Source organism: Geotrypetes seraphini, chromosome 1, assembly GCF_902459505.1.
Source record: "Geotrypetes seraphini chromosome 1, aGeoSer1.1, whole genome shotgun sequence".
Taxonomy (NCBI): Eukaryota; Metazoa; Chordata; class Amphibia; order Gymnophiona; family Dermophiidae; genus Geotrypetes; species Geotrypetes seraphini.
The window spans coordinates 47,274,528-47,291,845 of record NC_047084.1 but is presented as its reverse complement, the minus strand read 5'-3'; the positions used below and the strand labels follow the sequence as shown (position 1 = coordinate 47,291,845).

At 43.6% G+C, this 17,318-nt stretch overlaps 1 protein-coding gene across 4 annotated transcripts in view; it reads left to right on the top strand.

Moving 5' to 3' along the window:
- The window catches only part of RAB3C (RAB3C, member RAS oncogene family), a 324,341-nt gene that overhangs the window by 289,130 nt on the left and 17,893 nt on the right, over positions 1 to 17,318 (top strand). For all 4 annotated transcript variants that reach the window (XM_033930810.1, XM_033930819.1, XM_033930800.1 and 1 more), the window contains exon 4: positions 11,210 to 11,334. In XM_033930810.1, the coding sequence (XP_033786701.1) occupies positions 11,210 to 11,334 (125 nt within the window). The remainder of the gene's footprint in view (positions 1 to 11,209; positions 11,335 to 17,318) is intronic.

Sequence of the window (17,318 nt, the reverse complement as noted above, 5' to 3'; positions counted from 1 at the left end):
AACCAATCATATACCGATCAGTTTGCAACCCCTTTGTGACCCGATTTCCCTCCGACCCGATTCACTAACCTGTGTACTGATCCGATTCCGATCTGTGCACGCAAATGAGGGGAAATGGCATCCAAAGTAGGCAAGGACGCGATTTACAAAAAAAAAAAAAAAAAGAGGGACACCGACTGGGCTGACTGATCCAAAATAAGGGACTACTGAGGACCAGTCACTCAGGTCCTTTCCAACTGCCCTACCTTCAGCCCCAATCTCCTGCCTGCCCCAATCGCCTGCTCTCAGCCCCGATCTGCTGCCTGCCCCGATCTCCTGCTCTCGCCCCGAATCTCTCCTGCCGCCCCGACTCTCCTGCCTTCCCCGCAGTGCAAGCCCGTGGTTTTAACCTGCAGCCTTAAAGCGGGGTTAAAACCATGGGCTTGCAAAAAAAAAAAAAAAAGTTTCTTGCTGAGAGCCTGCGCAGACCATCTACAGGCAAGGAAGATGGTCTGCGCATGCTCAAGGATCGCTCTCTAGCGATTCGTGCGGTTGGTGGGAGCGTGCCAAAGATCGCCCCCATTTGCATGCAGGCCTTTAGTGAATTTGTCGGCCTGCAAGCTGACGGACATGGATCGAAGGTTAGTAAATCTAGCCCTTATCTCTTACCCATCAGATATTTCATTCTAAGACTCCATCTTTTTATTCAATTTTCTTATACCTTACACCGCTTCAAGGCACCTTCATTCTATGGATCGGCATTAGCTCATGGTTCCTGCTCATTTGCAGATTTGTTCTTATCTGGCCAGGACAACTTGTTTTAGTGTGAAAGCCCCTATATTATGGAACTCTACCACTGGATCTTCACATAGAACTTTTATTGACAAAATTTAAAAACGTCATTTGGCCAGAAAATCCTGCTTTTTGGTAGCAGGCCCAATATTATGGAATAGAATCTCCAGAGTAATACAATTATGTAGAAATGTTTTACATTTTCGCAAATTGCTCAAAACCTACTTTTTTGTTCCAGCATTTAACTGATATCAGAAATTCCATGTGGGTTGTAGATTGTTGAACCAGTTCTGTAGAAGAGTATTGTAAGGGAAGATGTGAGGAGTTTGCCTTATTAGATGCTGTTGTTTGTCCATTCTTATGTATGTTTTGTTATGAGCCACAGGCCTTAGGCAGATTATAAATATTACTAGTCTTATAGCCCGTTACATTAACGGGTGCTAGAATATATGTGTGTGTGTCTGTGTTTATTTCTTTCTCTCCTTAGCCGCTTTCTGTATTTGTGTCTTTCTTTCTGTCTTTCTTTTTCCTCAGCTGTCCACCCATTCTCCCTTCCTTTACCTTCCCTGTGTCCACCAACACTGCTCCCCTTATCCAGCAGCAGCCCTTCTCCCTTTTTCTTATGTCCCCCTGTCTAGCAATAGGCCTCCCTTCCTTTTTCTTCCCCCCAATCTCTTCCCCTGTCCATCAGCACCTCTTTCCTGTCCCCCAGTCCAGCACCCCCCCCCCCTGAGATACAGTAACTAATGTAATCCAACCAGCATTTCCCACTGCTATCTCCACTTTTTCCTCTTCGGGTTCTTGGCCTGCAAGGTCCTGGAGCACTACTGCCAGGTTGTGCCTGGCTGTTTCTATGGGAGAAGCCTGGGTTGTAAGTTCTTTCCTTCACCTCCTGTGTTTCTTTTGCCAGCCCCCTACAGAGTCACCTGATGCTAGGCAGTTACTCTTCGACCGTTTCCTCCGCTTACTGCCTGACACATCTTCCTCTTCCAACTTCTCCCCTAAGTGTGCAGAATGAATTGATCGGAAGACCTCTCTCCTCCCTGCAGTATTATGAGGAGTGGTGGAGGGTTTATCTTGCAGCTTCTGTGGCCGACAGCCGCAGCGGCCTGCAGCCTCGTGGGAGGAAGGCCACCGCAGCCTCGCGCGACTGGTCAGGTGGGAGTTTGGTCAGTTTCGCACATAGCGCCGCGCTTTGCTTGGAGCGTCTTTGACAGAGAGGGGAGAGGCCTGTGCGGGAGGAGAAGCCCCGGAGCCGCCGCCATTCAGCGCCTGTACACCGCGCTCCTCAGCATGAGCGGCAGCAGCCGGCAAAGGACCAGCTCGTTCGCCGACTCGGGCTCGGGGCCTTCCGCTGTTGGAGAAGCAGAGCGGGCTTCTGGAGGCGATCAGCTGGCTGCGGTCCCAGCTTGTGGAGTCGATCCTGGTGACGTATTAAGCGCGCATGTGCACTCTCGTTGGCACATCCCGACGGAAAAGGGATCAGGGAACACGCGACGCGAGTGCGCATGCACGGTTAGCATTTTATTATTTAAGATAAATAAATTATTTAAGTCTTATTATTTTAGTCAGTCCATCTACTAGTACTTCAGATAATATTCAAATTCTCCTGCATATGTTTCAAGCTAGTTTGGGGACTAGCTCCTACGTATCTGCAAACACACTTTGCATTCTACAACCCAACAAGACAAACCAGAAACAGCTATCTTTTTGCATACCCAAGCATACCCAAGCATAACCAATTGTAAATACAAAAACTTCCTGGACAGAACTTTCATGCACCAAGCAAACAAACAACAACATTGGCTAGACAGTTACATTAATAAAGCTGAACTGACCTACAAAGCTTTTAGAAAACTCATAAAAACTACCTTATTCGACAGATATATCACCTAAACAGAACCTCACCAAACACTCTGTTTCTTTTCAAAATGCCCTCTGAAATCCTAAACGAGCAGCATTTGTAATTTCAGGACCTTTCTTCTAATATGTCCCCCCCTCCCCCCCCGAATCTCTAAACAAACTATATATTGTAATTTTCATTTTTTGTTTTTTTTTCTGAAAGCTGCGACTTTTCTTTACAGGTCTGCTCCAAAATTCTTAGCAAACAGTTTATTTTGTAATTTCAATTTCTCAAGTCCCTGTACTCTGTACTCCTTCTACATATTGTAAATCGCTGAATGTCCAACTCTCTTGAATGTAAACCGCTGTTCCGCCACTTATTTCTGTCAGATGGGATGATCAGTGACACTCAGAAAAGCACACAGACAATATAAAAGCATAAACAATAACCCTTTATTATATATACAGTGGTGCCTCACACAACGAACTTAATTGGTTCCAGGAGCAAGTTTGTTATGTGAAACGTTCGTTATGTGAAACGCGTTTTCCCATAGGAATACATGTAAAAAAAAATAATTCGTTCTGCAGCATAAAATATGCTAAGATGACATAAAAAAGATAAATTTTTTGTTATTATTTTTATTTAGATACATCTAAAAACATACATCTCCCTGTCCTTTTACTTCCACTATCTTCCTATCCCATCTCTATTCCCTTTTGTCCCTCTCCCCATGATCAATCATCTCACCACCTCTCTCTGCCCTCACCCTCAGGGTTCAAGATTGCTTCCACTCTTTTTCCTGTTGTTCTCTCTGCCTGTCACCCTATGATTTAGCATCCCTTCTGCCCTTGTCCAATATTTCCCCTTCTCTCCCTCCCTCTCATCCCCTGCTCCAACATGTGCTTTCAGCGGCCTTCTCCCCCCTTAAGCGTCTTTTCTTCTCCACTCCACCTTTCCTCCCTCCCTGCCTCCACCTTTGTGGCGCTTTTGCACCCGACCGACAACAGAACAGGCCCGGTCGGACAAATCTCCCTGTCCTGTAGCGCGAATCTAAATTACCTTCTTACAGCAGCTGGAGTAGTGAAGCTGCTGTAAGAGGTAATTTAGATTCGCGGCTACAGGGCAGGGAGGTTTGTCGGCCGGGCCTGTTGTCGGTCGATCGGGGGACCTGACCAGCTGTGCACATTCTTCGGGGCGGACCGCCCCCTCCCCCCTCTTTCGTTCGCCATTGCCTTCTTCCTACCTGCCCTGCCACAGCCGCACATAGCCGACCGGAAGTCTTCCTGATGTCAGCGCTGACGTCGGAGGAAGGGAGGGCTTTGCTTAAGCCCTCCCTCCGACGTCAGCGCTGACATCGGGAAGATTTCCATTCGGCTGTGTGCTGCGACAGGGCAGGTAAGGAGAAGGAGACTACCCTCGACCAACCCCGCTGCGATCCAACCCCGCAGGAACCCCGGAAGGATGCAGCTCGGGCGACTGTTGTGTGAAACGAAGTACGTTATACGGATCACGACATAAAGTTCGTTGTGCGCAGCGTCCGCTGTGCGAGGCGACCGTTATGCGAGGCACCACTGTATATATATATATATATGAATATAAGAATAAAATAGCTTCACCGTAATCCCAGGCAACGACCATCCTTCACAATTGGGAATCCCTGCAATTGATAGGTGGGTGGACACGGGAGACTGTCCCTTTAGACGTCTTGGATTCTAATGTTAGGGGCAGAGTCCCATCCTTATAAAGGGTGAAAGCTGCTGAGTTCATAGCTAAACAGCTGGTCCTGCAGTAACCAGCGTCCTTCATTACGATTCAGGCACACCCGGTCCTGGTCTTTTGTTCTTTGTTGTTTTGGCAACACCCAGGTCAAGGAGGTCAGGATAGCAGATCAGCAAACTTGTTGCAGAAACCAGCTTTCCATCTGGTTTTACTGTCCTTTTGATGTTGTTTTGGCAACACCCAGGTCAAGGAGGTCAGGATATCAGATAAGCAGACTTGAGGATACATGTCACGTAGTATGCTGAGTTTCAGTTACCCCCTGGCCATAGGCATAACAACCGCCTAGAAGTTGCAAGATTGTGGCGGTATAGAAGAATAAAGTTATTATTATTATTATTATTATTAATGATAAATAATGGCTATACCTATGGTTGTCCCAGTATGACTTCACCACATGTCTTAGATAAACTAATTCAGTTTCCAACCCATCCCTCTGTGCTCCTATAACAGGGGTAGGGAACTCCAGTCCTCGAGAGCCGTATTCTAGTCAGGTTTTCCCCATTGAATATTCATGAGATCTATTTGCATGCACTGCTTTCAATGCATATTCATTGGGGAAATCCTGAAAACCCGACTGGAATATGGCTCTCGAGGACCAGAGTTCCCTACCCCTATCCTATAACTTTGCAATGGTTTTAAAGGTTACCTTGCATCTCCATTCCCACACTCCCCTTTTTATTTAGATTGTAAACTGATTAGATGATTTTTTATCAATATGCACTGTAACAATTAAAGTGAAATGTGAAAACTTCTGCCTGTGGTAGTCGGAGATTTTGAAAGCACTGTGGGTTGGTTTGTGCCAGGTTTTTCAGTGTGGGCTCCTATCTGGGTACCTGCAATGAATATCTGGGCATTCGGCAGCTCCCGGAAATTATATGTGTATCACCAGCATTACTACTACTACTACTATTTATCACTTATATAGCACTGAAAGGCATACGCAGCACTGTACATTTTGACATTTAATAGACGGTCCCTGTTCGGAAGAGCTTACAATCTTGGACAGACAGACGTGACATATAGTATTCAGTGCAGTACCCAGATAGCTAACCAGTACAAAAGAATAGTACAATAATTTATGTTGTCCCATATGCTGATTAGTTATTCATGTGCCATCAGTGAGTATTGGTGATGTCTGTCCCAATTCTGCCCATAGACTTCCCTTGGACCAACACATTACTAATAGGGGACAATAGAGTGATGGGATTTGATATCTTATCTTTCTGTGGTTACAATTAAAGCAGATTGCATATTATATACAGGTACTTATTTTGAACCTGGATAACGGAGGGTTAAGTGACTTGCCTAGTCACAAGGAGCGGCAGCAGGAATTGAACCCTCATTCCCCTGTTTCTCAAGCTGCTGCACTAAGCGTTAGGCTACTTCTCCACCCAATGGCGTAGCGAAGGTGAGGCACACCCAGGACGGTGGCTCCCCTCCCCGCCCTATTCTCTGCCCCCACCCCATATGTTCTTTCCCCGCCCCCTCCTGCCACGTGCGCACCCCTTCCCCTGCACCTCTTTAACATTCCCTGTGCGAGCAGCAACCCCCCAACCAGCTGCTTGCGCCAGTGTCAGCTCTTCCTGTGACGTTGTTTCCTCTGGCGTGGGTCCAGCAAGTAACTTCAGAAGACGAGACAACACTGGCGTGAGCAGCAGGTTGGAGTTGCTTCTCACGCCGCGAACATTAAAGAGGTACGAGGGAAGGGAGGTAGCACACGGTAGTGGGAGGGGTGGGAGGGCAGAGAGGAGAGGAAAATGGGTGCCACTGAGATGACACCTGGGGGCGTTCCACCTCCCCCCTCGCCTTTACTATGCCACTGCCTCCACCTCACTCTACCTGGATTTTCAGTGACACTTTCCATTTAAATACCACTGAAAATTTGATTATGACCTTCTCAGCATGGTTTAACTAGGCAGAAGGCTCTCCTTCCCATTAAATCATATATGAGAAGTATCTGGCCCCTTGTGTCTGAGAAATTGTGTTTGTGGGTTGTAGAATGGTGGGTTTGGATCCCAGGGATTATATGGAGAGGGGTTTGTACGTAACAGAGGGGTCTCTCGGGGAGCTCATTATGCTTCTGCTGGCCTCTGTACACTTGTTTCGCCTGTTATTGGAGCCTTGGATAAATGGGACTAATATGGGAATAAAATTATTATATGTGAATGCTGATTCTGTTAGTAATAAGGGTAAAATTCTTTATTATTTAATTAATGATAAAAATCCAGATGTTTAGATAATAATTTGGATCCCCCTGGTTATTTGTATGAGGTTTTGCCTAATGGGGAAAAGGAGTGAATGGGAGGTGGTAGTTTTGTTTAAATGAGAGCCGAGTCTTCTGAAAGTTCAGTTACATTTAGAAATGGCTATGAGGCTTTGTTGATTAGGAGGTGGGATATTGAAATTTAGTTTCTTGATTCCCCCCTCCCCCCGGCCTTATATCAAACTACAGGTTCTTAATGGCATTGGTTGAAATTATTGCTGGTCTTAAAACTGATCTGGATTTCTTTGTTGTTGCTGAAAATGTTAATGTGCACTGGGTTTTAGTCAATGCATTTCTACTCCTAAACGGGTGTCCCGATTGTAGGCGGCCAATCAAGATGCACGTTTTTAGAAAAAACCTCTCTGAGGCAGGGCACCTATACTGTAGGCATTTGTCACGGGTCTAGGGAGACGGGTTGGGACACCTAGGCTCATCCAAAGTGGGAAGTGGCCTTGGGTGAGTATAAGCAGCCGAAGGCAGAGAGTCTTGCTGGCTCAGCTGATTGGGGGAAAAATACCCCTGCTTCGATAAGCTGAGCTAGCTGCGGCAGAGTACTCCCCCGACAAGTAATCCCAAAATCAGCAGGAGGGATGCCCACTCCCTCCTGTCACTGGCCCCCAGCCCCCCAAATCCCTGACATCCCCATCACAATTGACAAGAGGGATGCCCACTCTTTCCTGATGCTGGACACCCCCTAAACCTGGACACCCCCTATCACATTTGGCAGTAAGGATGTTCACTTCCTCCTGCTGCTGCCTCTCTCAAAGCCCCAACACCCTCATCATGATTGGCAGGATGGATGCCCAATCCTTCCCACTACCAGCCCCTTTGATCCTCCAACCCCCCCCCCCCCCCACCTCCGAATCTTGGAAAGGGATGCAAGAGGGAGGAATATTGGACAGTGGTGGAGCGAAGGGTTGGAATGAGAGATGCAGCATGATATTGAAGTGGGTTGATAGAAGGAAAAATGTTGGTTTTGGGGCTGGTGGGGAGGGGCAAATGATGCTGTACAGGAGCCAGGGAATGAGAGAGGAAGTAGGGTTACCAGATGTCTGGGGAAACCCAGACATGTCCTTTTTATAGAGGACTGGGTGTCTGGGGGATTTCCAAAACCCAGAATTGCATCTGGAAGGCCTCCAAGCATGCACGTGGCAATGAATTCAGGGAAGAAGAGATGAAGTTCATGTGGGGACAGGGTAGGTCACAAGTCCTCTCTTTTCTTTAGATGAAATCTGGTAATCCTAAGAGGGAGAAATGTTGGACTTGTTAGTAGAAGGGGTGAGAGAAATGTGCCCTGGATCCCTCTCTCTTTTTCCACTCCCTTTGCAGCAAGGGAGGGAATGAGAGAGAGGGGGAGACATGTTGCACCTGGGAGTGGTGGAGAAATAGGAAGAAATACAGAGACAGGAAGCAGAAATAAAAGAGAAACTGAAACCGACTTAATGGAAAAATAAATCTTCTAACAGCAAAGATAAATAGTGCTTTTTATTTTGAATCTATTGACTGAAATACAGTTTGTTAGCTTTGAAAAATGTGTATAGCAGATGTCTTTGTACTGTGTTCAACAGAAAAAGAAATGTTTTTCTCCAATATTACGTACTTGCTGAGTTTAACTTTTTGGGGTTCCCAGTTCAATTTTTGTCTTCTTATTTTTGTTTCTAATTTGTGACCCCTTGTTCTGTATTTGGCGAGGGTCTGGCTTAAAATGTTTATTTGCAATGCCTTAGGCCCATAAAATTTCATAAAATCATCTTTCTGCTTTGAGTGGGGAGATGCATGGAAGAAAATTAAGACTGTGGAGACAATGAGGGGATGGGCAAGAAAAATGTAGGGATAGTGTGGGGATGGGGATGAAAAATGTGCTTTACTGCAGGGACAGGGATGAAGATGCAGGGATGGAGATGAATATTTGTTCCCACGTCATTCTGTAGTCTGGAGTTAAAGGGAGGAGAAGAGGTTTGTTAAAAGAATTGGTTTTGTTGCATAAAACCAGATATTCGAATATAAAGAAGGAGTACTTGGGAATTCTTTAAGTTATATGTAAATGATTTTATTCAGCTAAAATTTTATTTGGTCTGGTATTCTCAAATCTTTGATGTCTTGTCCTTCTGGTCCTCATGTGGAGCCTGAGCCCAACTTCATTGCAACTAACTTGATATTTCAAGAAAAAAATTGTTGAGGATATTACTTCCCAATATTTCTAAAGTGGGCATGGAGGTTCCAGAGTTACTGTATACCATGGTGCTGTTGATTAATTGGGATAAAATTGGATTGGTTTCAGAGAACAAGATTTGGAGTATTTTCCTTTATATTTGTAGAGCTATGACTTGGACTCATTGGTTGTTATGGTGATCTTTTGGAAAATTTTAAAATTCTGTTGTGGAATTTTCTGTATAGTTTAGTGTTTTGAATCACTGTCACTTACAAAAATATTAGAAAGAGCCAAACCAAAAGCTGATCTTTGTGGCACACCACTTGTAATGCCCCTTTGCTCTTTGTTGCCTTCCACTCATCCAGTTCCTAATAGTAATCAGTTTAGGGTCCATACTGTATTAGCATGCAAATCTTTAGTGACTAATTTTTAGTGTCCTTTGTAGTATTGCCCTCTAACTGGGGAATTGCTCATTATCTAAAAAACAAAAATAGATTCAAAAACCCAAAGAGTAGCATGGAATGTTGCTACTCTATGGGCTTTTGCCAGGTACTGGTGACCTGGATTGGTCACCATGAGGACAGGCTTGATGGACCATTGGTCTGACCCAGTAAGGCTGTTCTTATGTTCTTAAACAGAAAATCAGTATATCTGTTTTCTTTGACCCCTCCCCCCAACAGAATTGGCATTCTAGTTGCACAATGAACTTTATCAAATTAACTGATGTCATTCATTCAATTCTGTTATGATCAAGCTGTTTCTCTCATCTCTAAAGTAAAATTTTATCAAATCAAAGTTACAAAAGGCACTGTTGATCTCCTCTAGTCTGCATCATTGGACACTGTTATAAAGCACCTACTTGGGTCATCACTTCATTCAGTATATTTACATGACATTACTGTTTGAGGCAGTCACACTAAGAGATAGTGTATGTCATGAAGTTGTGCTGGCCAGTTTGTCTATCTGATAATGCAGCTCTTGCACCTTTGTAATGTGTGGGCTACTCTGACAATATATAATAAGCAGGTGAGCAGCCATAAGCTTGGGACTCATTTCCTGCTTGTGTGCCTGTCTCAGCTGCTTGTCAACAGTAAATAGTAAAAGCATTGTTGTTCACCTGTAACAGATGGTTTCTGTAAGCAGTGAGATTGATTCCTCTCACATCCACCTCCCTGAGAGTTGCATTCATTTATGAGCTATGGAGCTAGCTGAGCAGCTGAGGGTACTGCTGCACAGGAGACGAGCCTTGCACACTCAGAAATTCACACTAAATTCTGGGCTTGTGAAAAGATGTTCTGTCCCAGCAGTGTGTGGGGGCATCACCTTCCTGACTATGTCCCGTTGCCAATGAGAAATATATGTTTCAGGGCCCTTTCTCTTTACAAATGTTTCTCCATTTAATAATGACCAATGGTAAAATGATTAAGGAATCTTTTTACTATGCTGCATTAGGATCTAATGTGTGCCCAATGCAGCAAAAATGGCCTAATGCAGAACCACTAAAATGTTCTGTTAGTTTTGCCATCTGCAGCACTATTTATTTTTTGTGGAGGTGCGTATCAGAGATGGAGAATGGGGCTAATCAGCTGGCATTACTGCCACGCTAACTGGTTAGTGTGTCCATAACACAGGAGCTCATAAGGCCTGATTCTCTTTTGGACACTGACATTGGCGGCCGCCTATGAAGTGGCCACCGATCACGTGCCAATCATGTGTTGGTGTCCAAAAGAGAATCACATCTAGTCCTGGTCAGATGCCTGAAATAAAGATCAGCATTTTGCAGGCCTACATTTAAGGCATCTGTCTCGCATCTACATAGACACTTAGCAATGCTTAAGCACGCCCAATGCCACTTCTGGGCAAAGCCCCACCCATGCCCTTTCTTTGGCGTGCTTAAATGTCGCTACACATCTACATAGACATGCTCTGAAGGCCTACAAAGTTGGCGTCATGCTACACCCCTGCACATAACATTTAAGGATGTGCTATGCCCATTTACTAGCGCAACTTGATGAAAGATCCTCTAAGGTTTTCCAGGTTGAGGTGTCTAATGATGCAAAGGTGATTATTTGTATATAGGGTATTTTCTATCCCGGTGAAAAATGTGCCCTGCCATGGTTAGTCTAGACTTGTCATGCTTAGTAAGGTCAAAGGATGGTTAGTACCAGTTATTATTGCTTATGTATGGTCTCTAGTTAATTTTTGTTAACCTCATTGAACTTCACAGTGTATCGCAGTATACAAATAAAATTGTATGTTATATAAGATACTATAATTGATTGATTAACTAGCAGATAAATATTGGTCAATCCTACTGTGGCAGTCCAGAATGACATAATGAAAGAATATTTTTTTTTTCCTTTTGGCATTTATTGTTAATTGACTTTCTCTCTTTTTTTAGGTCAACTCAAATCAAGACTTACTCTTGGGATAATGCGCAGGTTATTTTGGTGGGTAATAAGTGTGACATGGAAGATGAGAGGGTAATCTCTGCTGAGCGAGGAAAGCACTTAGCTGAGCAACTTGGTAAGGACCGGAATGGCCGGAGATCATTGTGATTCAGTGTCAGAATGAATTCAAACAGTTAACAGATCTGCGGATGTGAATTCAAAAAGAAATCCATATTTCTTACATACATGTTGCTCTTAGACTGGTATGAGAAATTAGGATTCTTTTTTTTTTTAGCATAGGCTTTCAGTTATGTTTATTGCTTTAACAGTTATTCAATGACATCCTGTTTGGAAGAATTTAAAATTTTCTTTTTTTTTCTAGTTTAAATATTTTATTACGGTTCAAAAATTTAACAGTGCAATGTATAGGTTAATAACAGACAGTAAAGTGTGAAAGCACATACAACTTACAAGTATTTATGCACAATTATTTTATCCCATCCTCCCTTCCAATAAATAATCATCATAAATAATAAACATTTTCACCCACCCTCCCACCCACCCTGGATGTGCATAGAAATAACCCAATTAAAACTATCCTGATGTAATAATATAAGATGTCAATGGGCCCCAAAACAATTTAAATACATTACCATGCCCCAATATATCCACATTTATCTTCTCATTCCTATATGTGGAGCATATATTTGCCCACCAAAAAGAGAAGTTAAAGATGATCATAATTCTTCCAATTTTGTGTTATCTACATTGCTACTCCAGTCATAATTATGAGGAGACAACATTTATAGTGATCTATGGGGGGTTTAATATGTAACAACGTACCGCATATGACTATCTCATATGTTAACGGAAATGATGACTCAAGTATTGCATTATTCTGTCCCCATATTGATTTCCAAAAATTGAGTATCAAAGGACAATAGAACAACTGATGATCCAGTGTCTCTATGTCTAGATGTAACCTATTTAAAATTTTCTAATTTATTATTTCAGTGGTTTAGAACGAATTACTGTCCATGTATTGAGGATTAAGAGAAAAATCAATGTTTTGACTTTTAGCTATAATTGCCATGTTACTCCTTTAATTAAAAGGAGAAACATATTCCTCCTCATTTTCAGGCTAAACATTATCGGAGCAGTTCTATAAATTGGTGGTTCACTTTAGGTGCTCCAACACTGTGCACTTAGCTCCAGTTCTGTAGTGGCATTTTGACGTCAAAGATTCCATTATAGCCGTGTATCGCAAACGGTGTGACTCGGAAGATTCCAGGTGTGCCCCAAGATGCTGGCAAGGAGGAGAGGTGCCAGTGCCAGCTGACTGCTTACAGGATGTGCCTCTCCTCCTTGCCAGCACCTCTGCTCTTTCTCCTTGCCCCTCCTTCTACAGCAGCCCCCCCTTCCCCACTGGCAGTAATAGAAGGCCCAGGGCCGTGACTGGAGAACATCCACGCATTTCTGGATGCCCTCCAGCTGCAGCCTCGAGATTAGTCTGCCGCAGCTTAAAAAGTTTGTGACACACTACTAGCATATGCTTTTGTTTTGTTTGTTTTTTTATAAATTTTTATTAATTTTCAGTTCAAGAACAGTACAATGAAATATACATACAATTAACTTCATAAACAGCACTAACAATCCAGCAAAGAATGCTACAAAATATTTCCCCCCTCCCTCCCTCCCACCCTAATTCAAGAACAGAAACAAAATACATTAAATTATACATACTTATAAAATCAGAAAACAGCACTTACATTTGATCAATGAATACCAGAAAATAAATTCCCCCCTCCCTGGATGTGCAAATCAAATAGGATGTAAAGGCATAATTCAACTAGTCAGAGTTAATAAAATTCATCAATGGACCCCCATGTTAATTTAAATAACTTATTTTGACACAATATTTCTGAGTTTATTTTTTCATATTTAAAACATAAAGATTCCCACCAAAAGGAAAAAATTAAGTCTGTCCCAATTTTTCCAGTTTTTAGTAATCATCTGCATGGCTATCCCAGTCATAATGAGAAAGAGTCTGCTTTTATACCTTTCTAATGGAGGTTTAGAAATACTAGCATATGTTGGCATTGGCACATTCTCTTACAGCAGGCAGATAAGTTGGTGTCCCTTGTGATGCACATACAGCAATTCATAGTATTCTATAAATGACACATGTAACTGGAAGATTTGCCCAGGGCTCACCCATGCTGCCCCTTGCAGTTACATGCTATTGAACTTAACTAGAATAGCTGATAGAATAGCAAGGAGGACTGTACACCAAGACCAGCTATGCAAAGTTCAGTATTTCTGTATGAGGGTCTTCAGATTTTAGAGAGTTTTTTGAAAAGTCTATATCACAAAATCCCAGGAGCACACGTAGGGGGAGGGGATAATTTTATAAAATAGGCACTAATATTTATGTGCACATTACTACCCTCCCCCTGGATTCTATATATGGTGCTAAAATTTGCCTATGCAAATTTGGGCATGTGTCCAATTTGCACACATAATTTAATTAAGTAATGAACCAATGAGTACCAATAATTTGCATTAATTGGCTCCAATTAGGATTTGCACATATCTTTCCATGCGTTCTTTTATAAAGATGCATGTGCAAGTCTTATATGTGTAACTGAAAAGGGGGCAAGAACATGGGAGGTGCATGAGAGGGTCAGGGGCATTTACTAAAAATGTGCATAGAATTACAGAATTTGGAGAATCTGAGTCTAATTTATGCATGGGGATTTATATCGAGTTTCAGTTAATGTAAATCCTTGCATCCAAAAGTTGGCATGGATGCCAGCACTACGCGCTGTTATATAAACAGCATTCAACCTGGAGTGTCATTTACACAAAACTACTAAGGGCTCCTTTTACGAAGGTGCGCTAGGGTTTTTGGCGCATGCACAAAATTACCGCGCGCTATAACGCATGGTAGCTGAAAATCTACCACCTCCTAAAAAGGAGGCGGTAGTGGCTTGGGCGCTCAGGAATTTAATGCGCGCTATTACGTGCATTAAGGCCCTAGTGCACCTTTGTAAAAGGAACCCTAAATTTGGACGCCATTTACTGAATCTAGTCCTATATACGTAAATGTTTAGAATACTAGCAGATGTGCGTGTTTATGTGTACATTCCAAATTCTTCCTAAACATTAACTGTAAATACAAGCATATCTTCAATACCATGACAAGTAGGCAGAATCTGGGCAAAGCATGGGCAGGACTCATTTACACATGTGCCTTATACAATAAAATGCTTTAGAATATGCACTTATGTCCAGCGCTTAAATGTGATCACCAACTTTGTATGAGGGGCTGCTGAAAGGTTCTCAGCCCAACCAAGAAGAGAATGATGTAGAGCCGTAAAAGAAGAAGTACACGGTACTACTCGAAAGGGTCCAGAGAAAAGCGACTAAGATAGTTAAGGGGTTGGAGGAGCTGCCGTACAGCGATTAGAGAAACTGGGCCTCTTCTTCCTCAAACAGAGGAGATTGAGAGGGGACATGATCGAAACATTCAAGGTACTGAAGGGAATAGACTTAGTAGATAAGGACAAGTTGTTCACCCTCTCCAAGGTAGGGAGAACTTGAGGACACTCTCTAAAATTGAAAGGGGACAGATTCCGTACGAACATAAGGAAGTTCTTCTTCACCCAGAGAGTGGTAGAAAACTGGAACACTCTTCTGGAGTCTGTCATAGGGGAGAACACCCTCCAGGGATTCAAGACAAAGTTAGACAAGTTCCTGCTGAACCAGAATGTACACAGGTAGGGTTAGTCTCAGTTAGGGTGCTGGTCTTTGACCAGAGGGCCGCCGCATGAGCAGAGTGCTGGGCACGATGGACCACTGGTCTGTCCCAGCAACAGCAATTCTTATGTTCTTACTAGTCTTTAAGCCCGTTACATTAACGGGTGCTAGAATAGATGTGTATATCTGTCTTTCTTTTTTCTCTCTCTCTCCTTGACCGCTGTCTGTCTGTCTTTCTTTCTGTCTCTCTCTTTCCTCGGCTGTCCACCACCACCCCTTGCCTGCTCCCCCTGTCCAGCAGTAGCCCTTCTCCCTTCCTTTAACCACCCCCCTGTCTAGCAGCACCTCTTCCCTGCTCCCCCTGTCCAGCAGTAGGCCTTCTCCGTTCCTTTTACCTCCCCCTGTCCAGCAGCACCTCTTCCCTGCTCCCCCTTGTCTAGCAGTAGGCCTTCTCCCTTCCTTTAACCTCCTCCCCTGTCCAGCAGCACACCTTCCCTGCTCCCCCTATCCAGCAGCAGTCCTTCTCCCTTTGTTTTACTTCCCCCCTGTCCAGCAGCACCCCTTCCCAGCTCTCCCTGTTCAGCAGCAGCCCTTCTCCCTTTGTTTTACCTCCCCCCTGTCCAGCAGCACCTCTTACCTGATCCCCCTGTCCAGCAGTAGGCCTTCTCCTTTCCCTGCTCCCCCTGTCCAGCATCTGCTAGCCCGGGCAACCTCGGGACTTTTGCTAAGTCGGCCCACCTCGCATTATCGAAGTGGGCCGGCCTAGCAAATGCCCCGCGGCTGCTGCATTTGCTGGTCCGGGGGTGAGAACAGGCGTTGCAGCAGCGCAGGAGTCAAACTGCCACCGCCGTCGCAAGCCGCCCCACACACCGCAAGCTGTCGCAAGCCGCCCCACGCGCCTGAAATCGAATTTGGCACAGAGGCACACATCACGCTGTCAGGGAACACGAAGTTGTAAGTGCGCATGCGCGCTTAGGGTTTTATTATAGAGGATGTTTTTATGTTAAAACTTACAAGTTATTCCACACTTTTTATTCCGTTCATTGAAAAATGTGGAATAACTTGTAAATTTCATGGCTCCATATCATTCTCTTCTTGGTTGGGCTGAGAACATTTCAGCGACCCCTCGTAATTGGTGAAAGTCATTATGCCTTAGCACAAACATGCTCATATGCTAGTTATACTTTTTTATTTTATTTTAAAAAATGTATAATCCGCTTACAACCTAAGTGGCTAACAAATGAACAAAGATATGCAAATAAACTTTACAAAACATTACTAGACCAACAAAAAATAAAGTCAGGAGAAAAACTATGCTGCAAACCGTGTTCTCTTTTCTTCTTCAAGGATACATTTTTCCATCCCATGTCTACATAAATTGCTCCTATCAGGTCTCTCTGGGAGCTTAACTTCAGGTGCCCCATTACAGAATTGCGCTCATGATTTTTATCAGTGACCTGAACATTTAGAACGGACTTTCACACACTCAAGTCGACATTTATAAAATTGTCCCAAGGATACATGTGCCTGAAAGTAGGTACTGAGAGCATATTAGGAGTGAATGAATTTTTTTCTGCATGTATTAGCCTGTTTTCTGGGCATTAAAGGACTTTTATAAAATTAACCACATATACACGGGTACCTTATTGAGCACATGTAAGTGTCCATGGCTTCAGTCTACCAGTTTACCCTCACCATATTATGACAACACCTATGTGTCTTTTATATGGTAGGCTAAAATTAGGTGCCTGCTTGTCCTCCATCCCTAAGTGACATTTTAGAAAATTATCCTCATACTGATTATTTTTCTGTGATATATAGTTATAGGTGTTTTGAGGGGAGGAGAATGGATGGAGCAAAAATGATATCAGTATTTATGCATCTGTTTTATAAAACACAATCCCAAAATTCCCACTTGTGTAAAAGGAGGGTCCCGAGATATGCCCAGTGATTGCTAGCTGTACTCAACTGAGCTCCAGAACTCAGTCGTCAGTTCCAACACTCATACGTTCATGTATATGCATTACCCATGTTTCTATACTACTATTAATAATTTTAAAAAAAAGAGTTTACTTTAAAAATAGTCTAATTTAAAAATAAAGGGTCTGCTTCCAGCCCACCCAACCCCACCCATTGCTCTGCCTCTGTCATAGCCGATTTGCGCCCACAGGCAAAAGAAGTGGGAAAACAGCTTCATAAAAAAGCATCTGATGCTGCCGCAGATGACATTTTATGAAGTCATTTCCAGTTGCTGCCAGACTGGGGAGGGGGGGAGGGCACTCAGCAGGAAATTGCAGCTCCCCAGCAGGAGTGCAGGAGAAGGCCTGCAAAAATGGGAGGCTTGGTAGCTCAGCAGTTGGG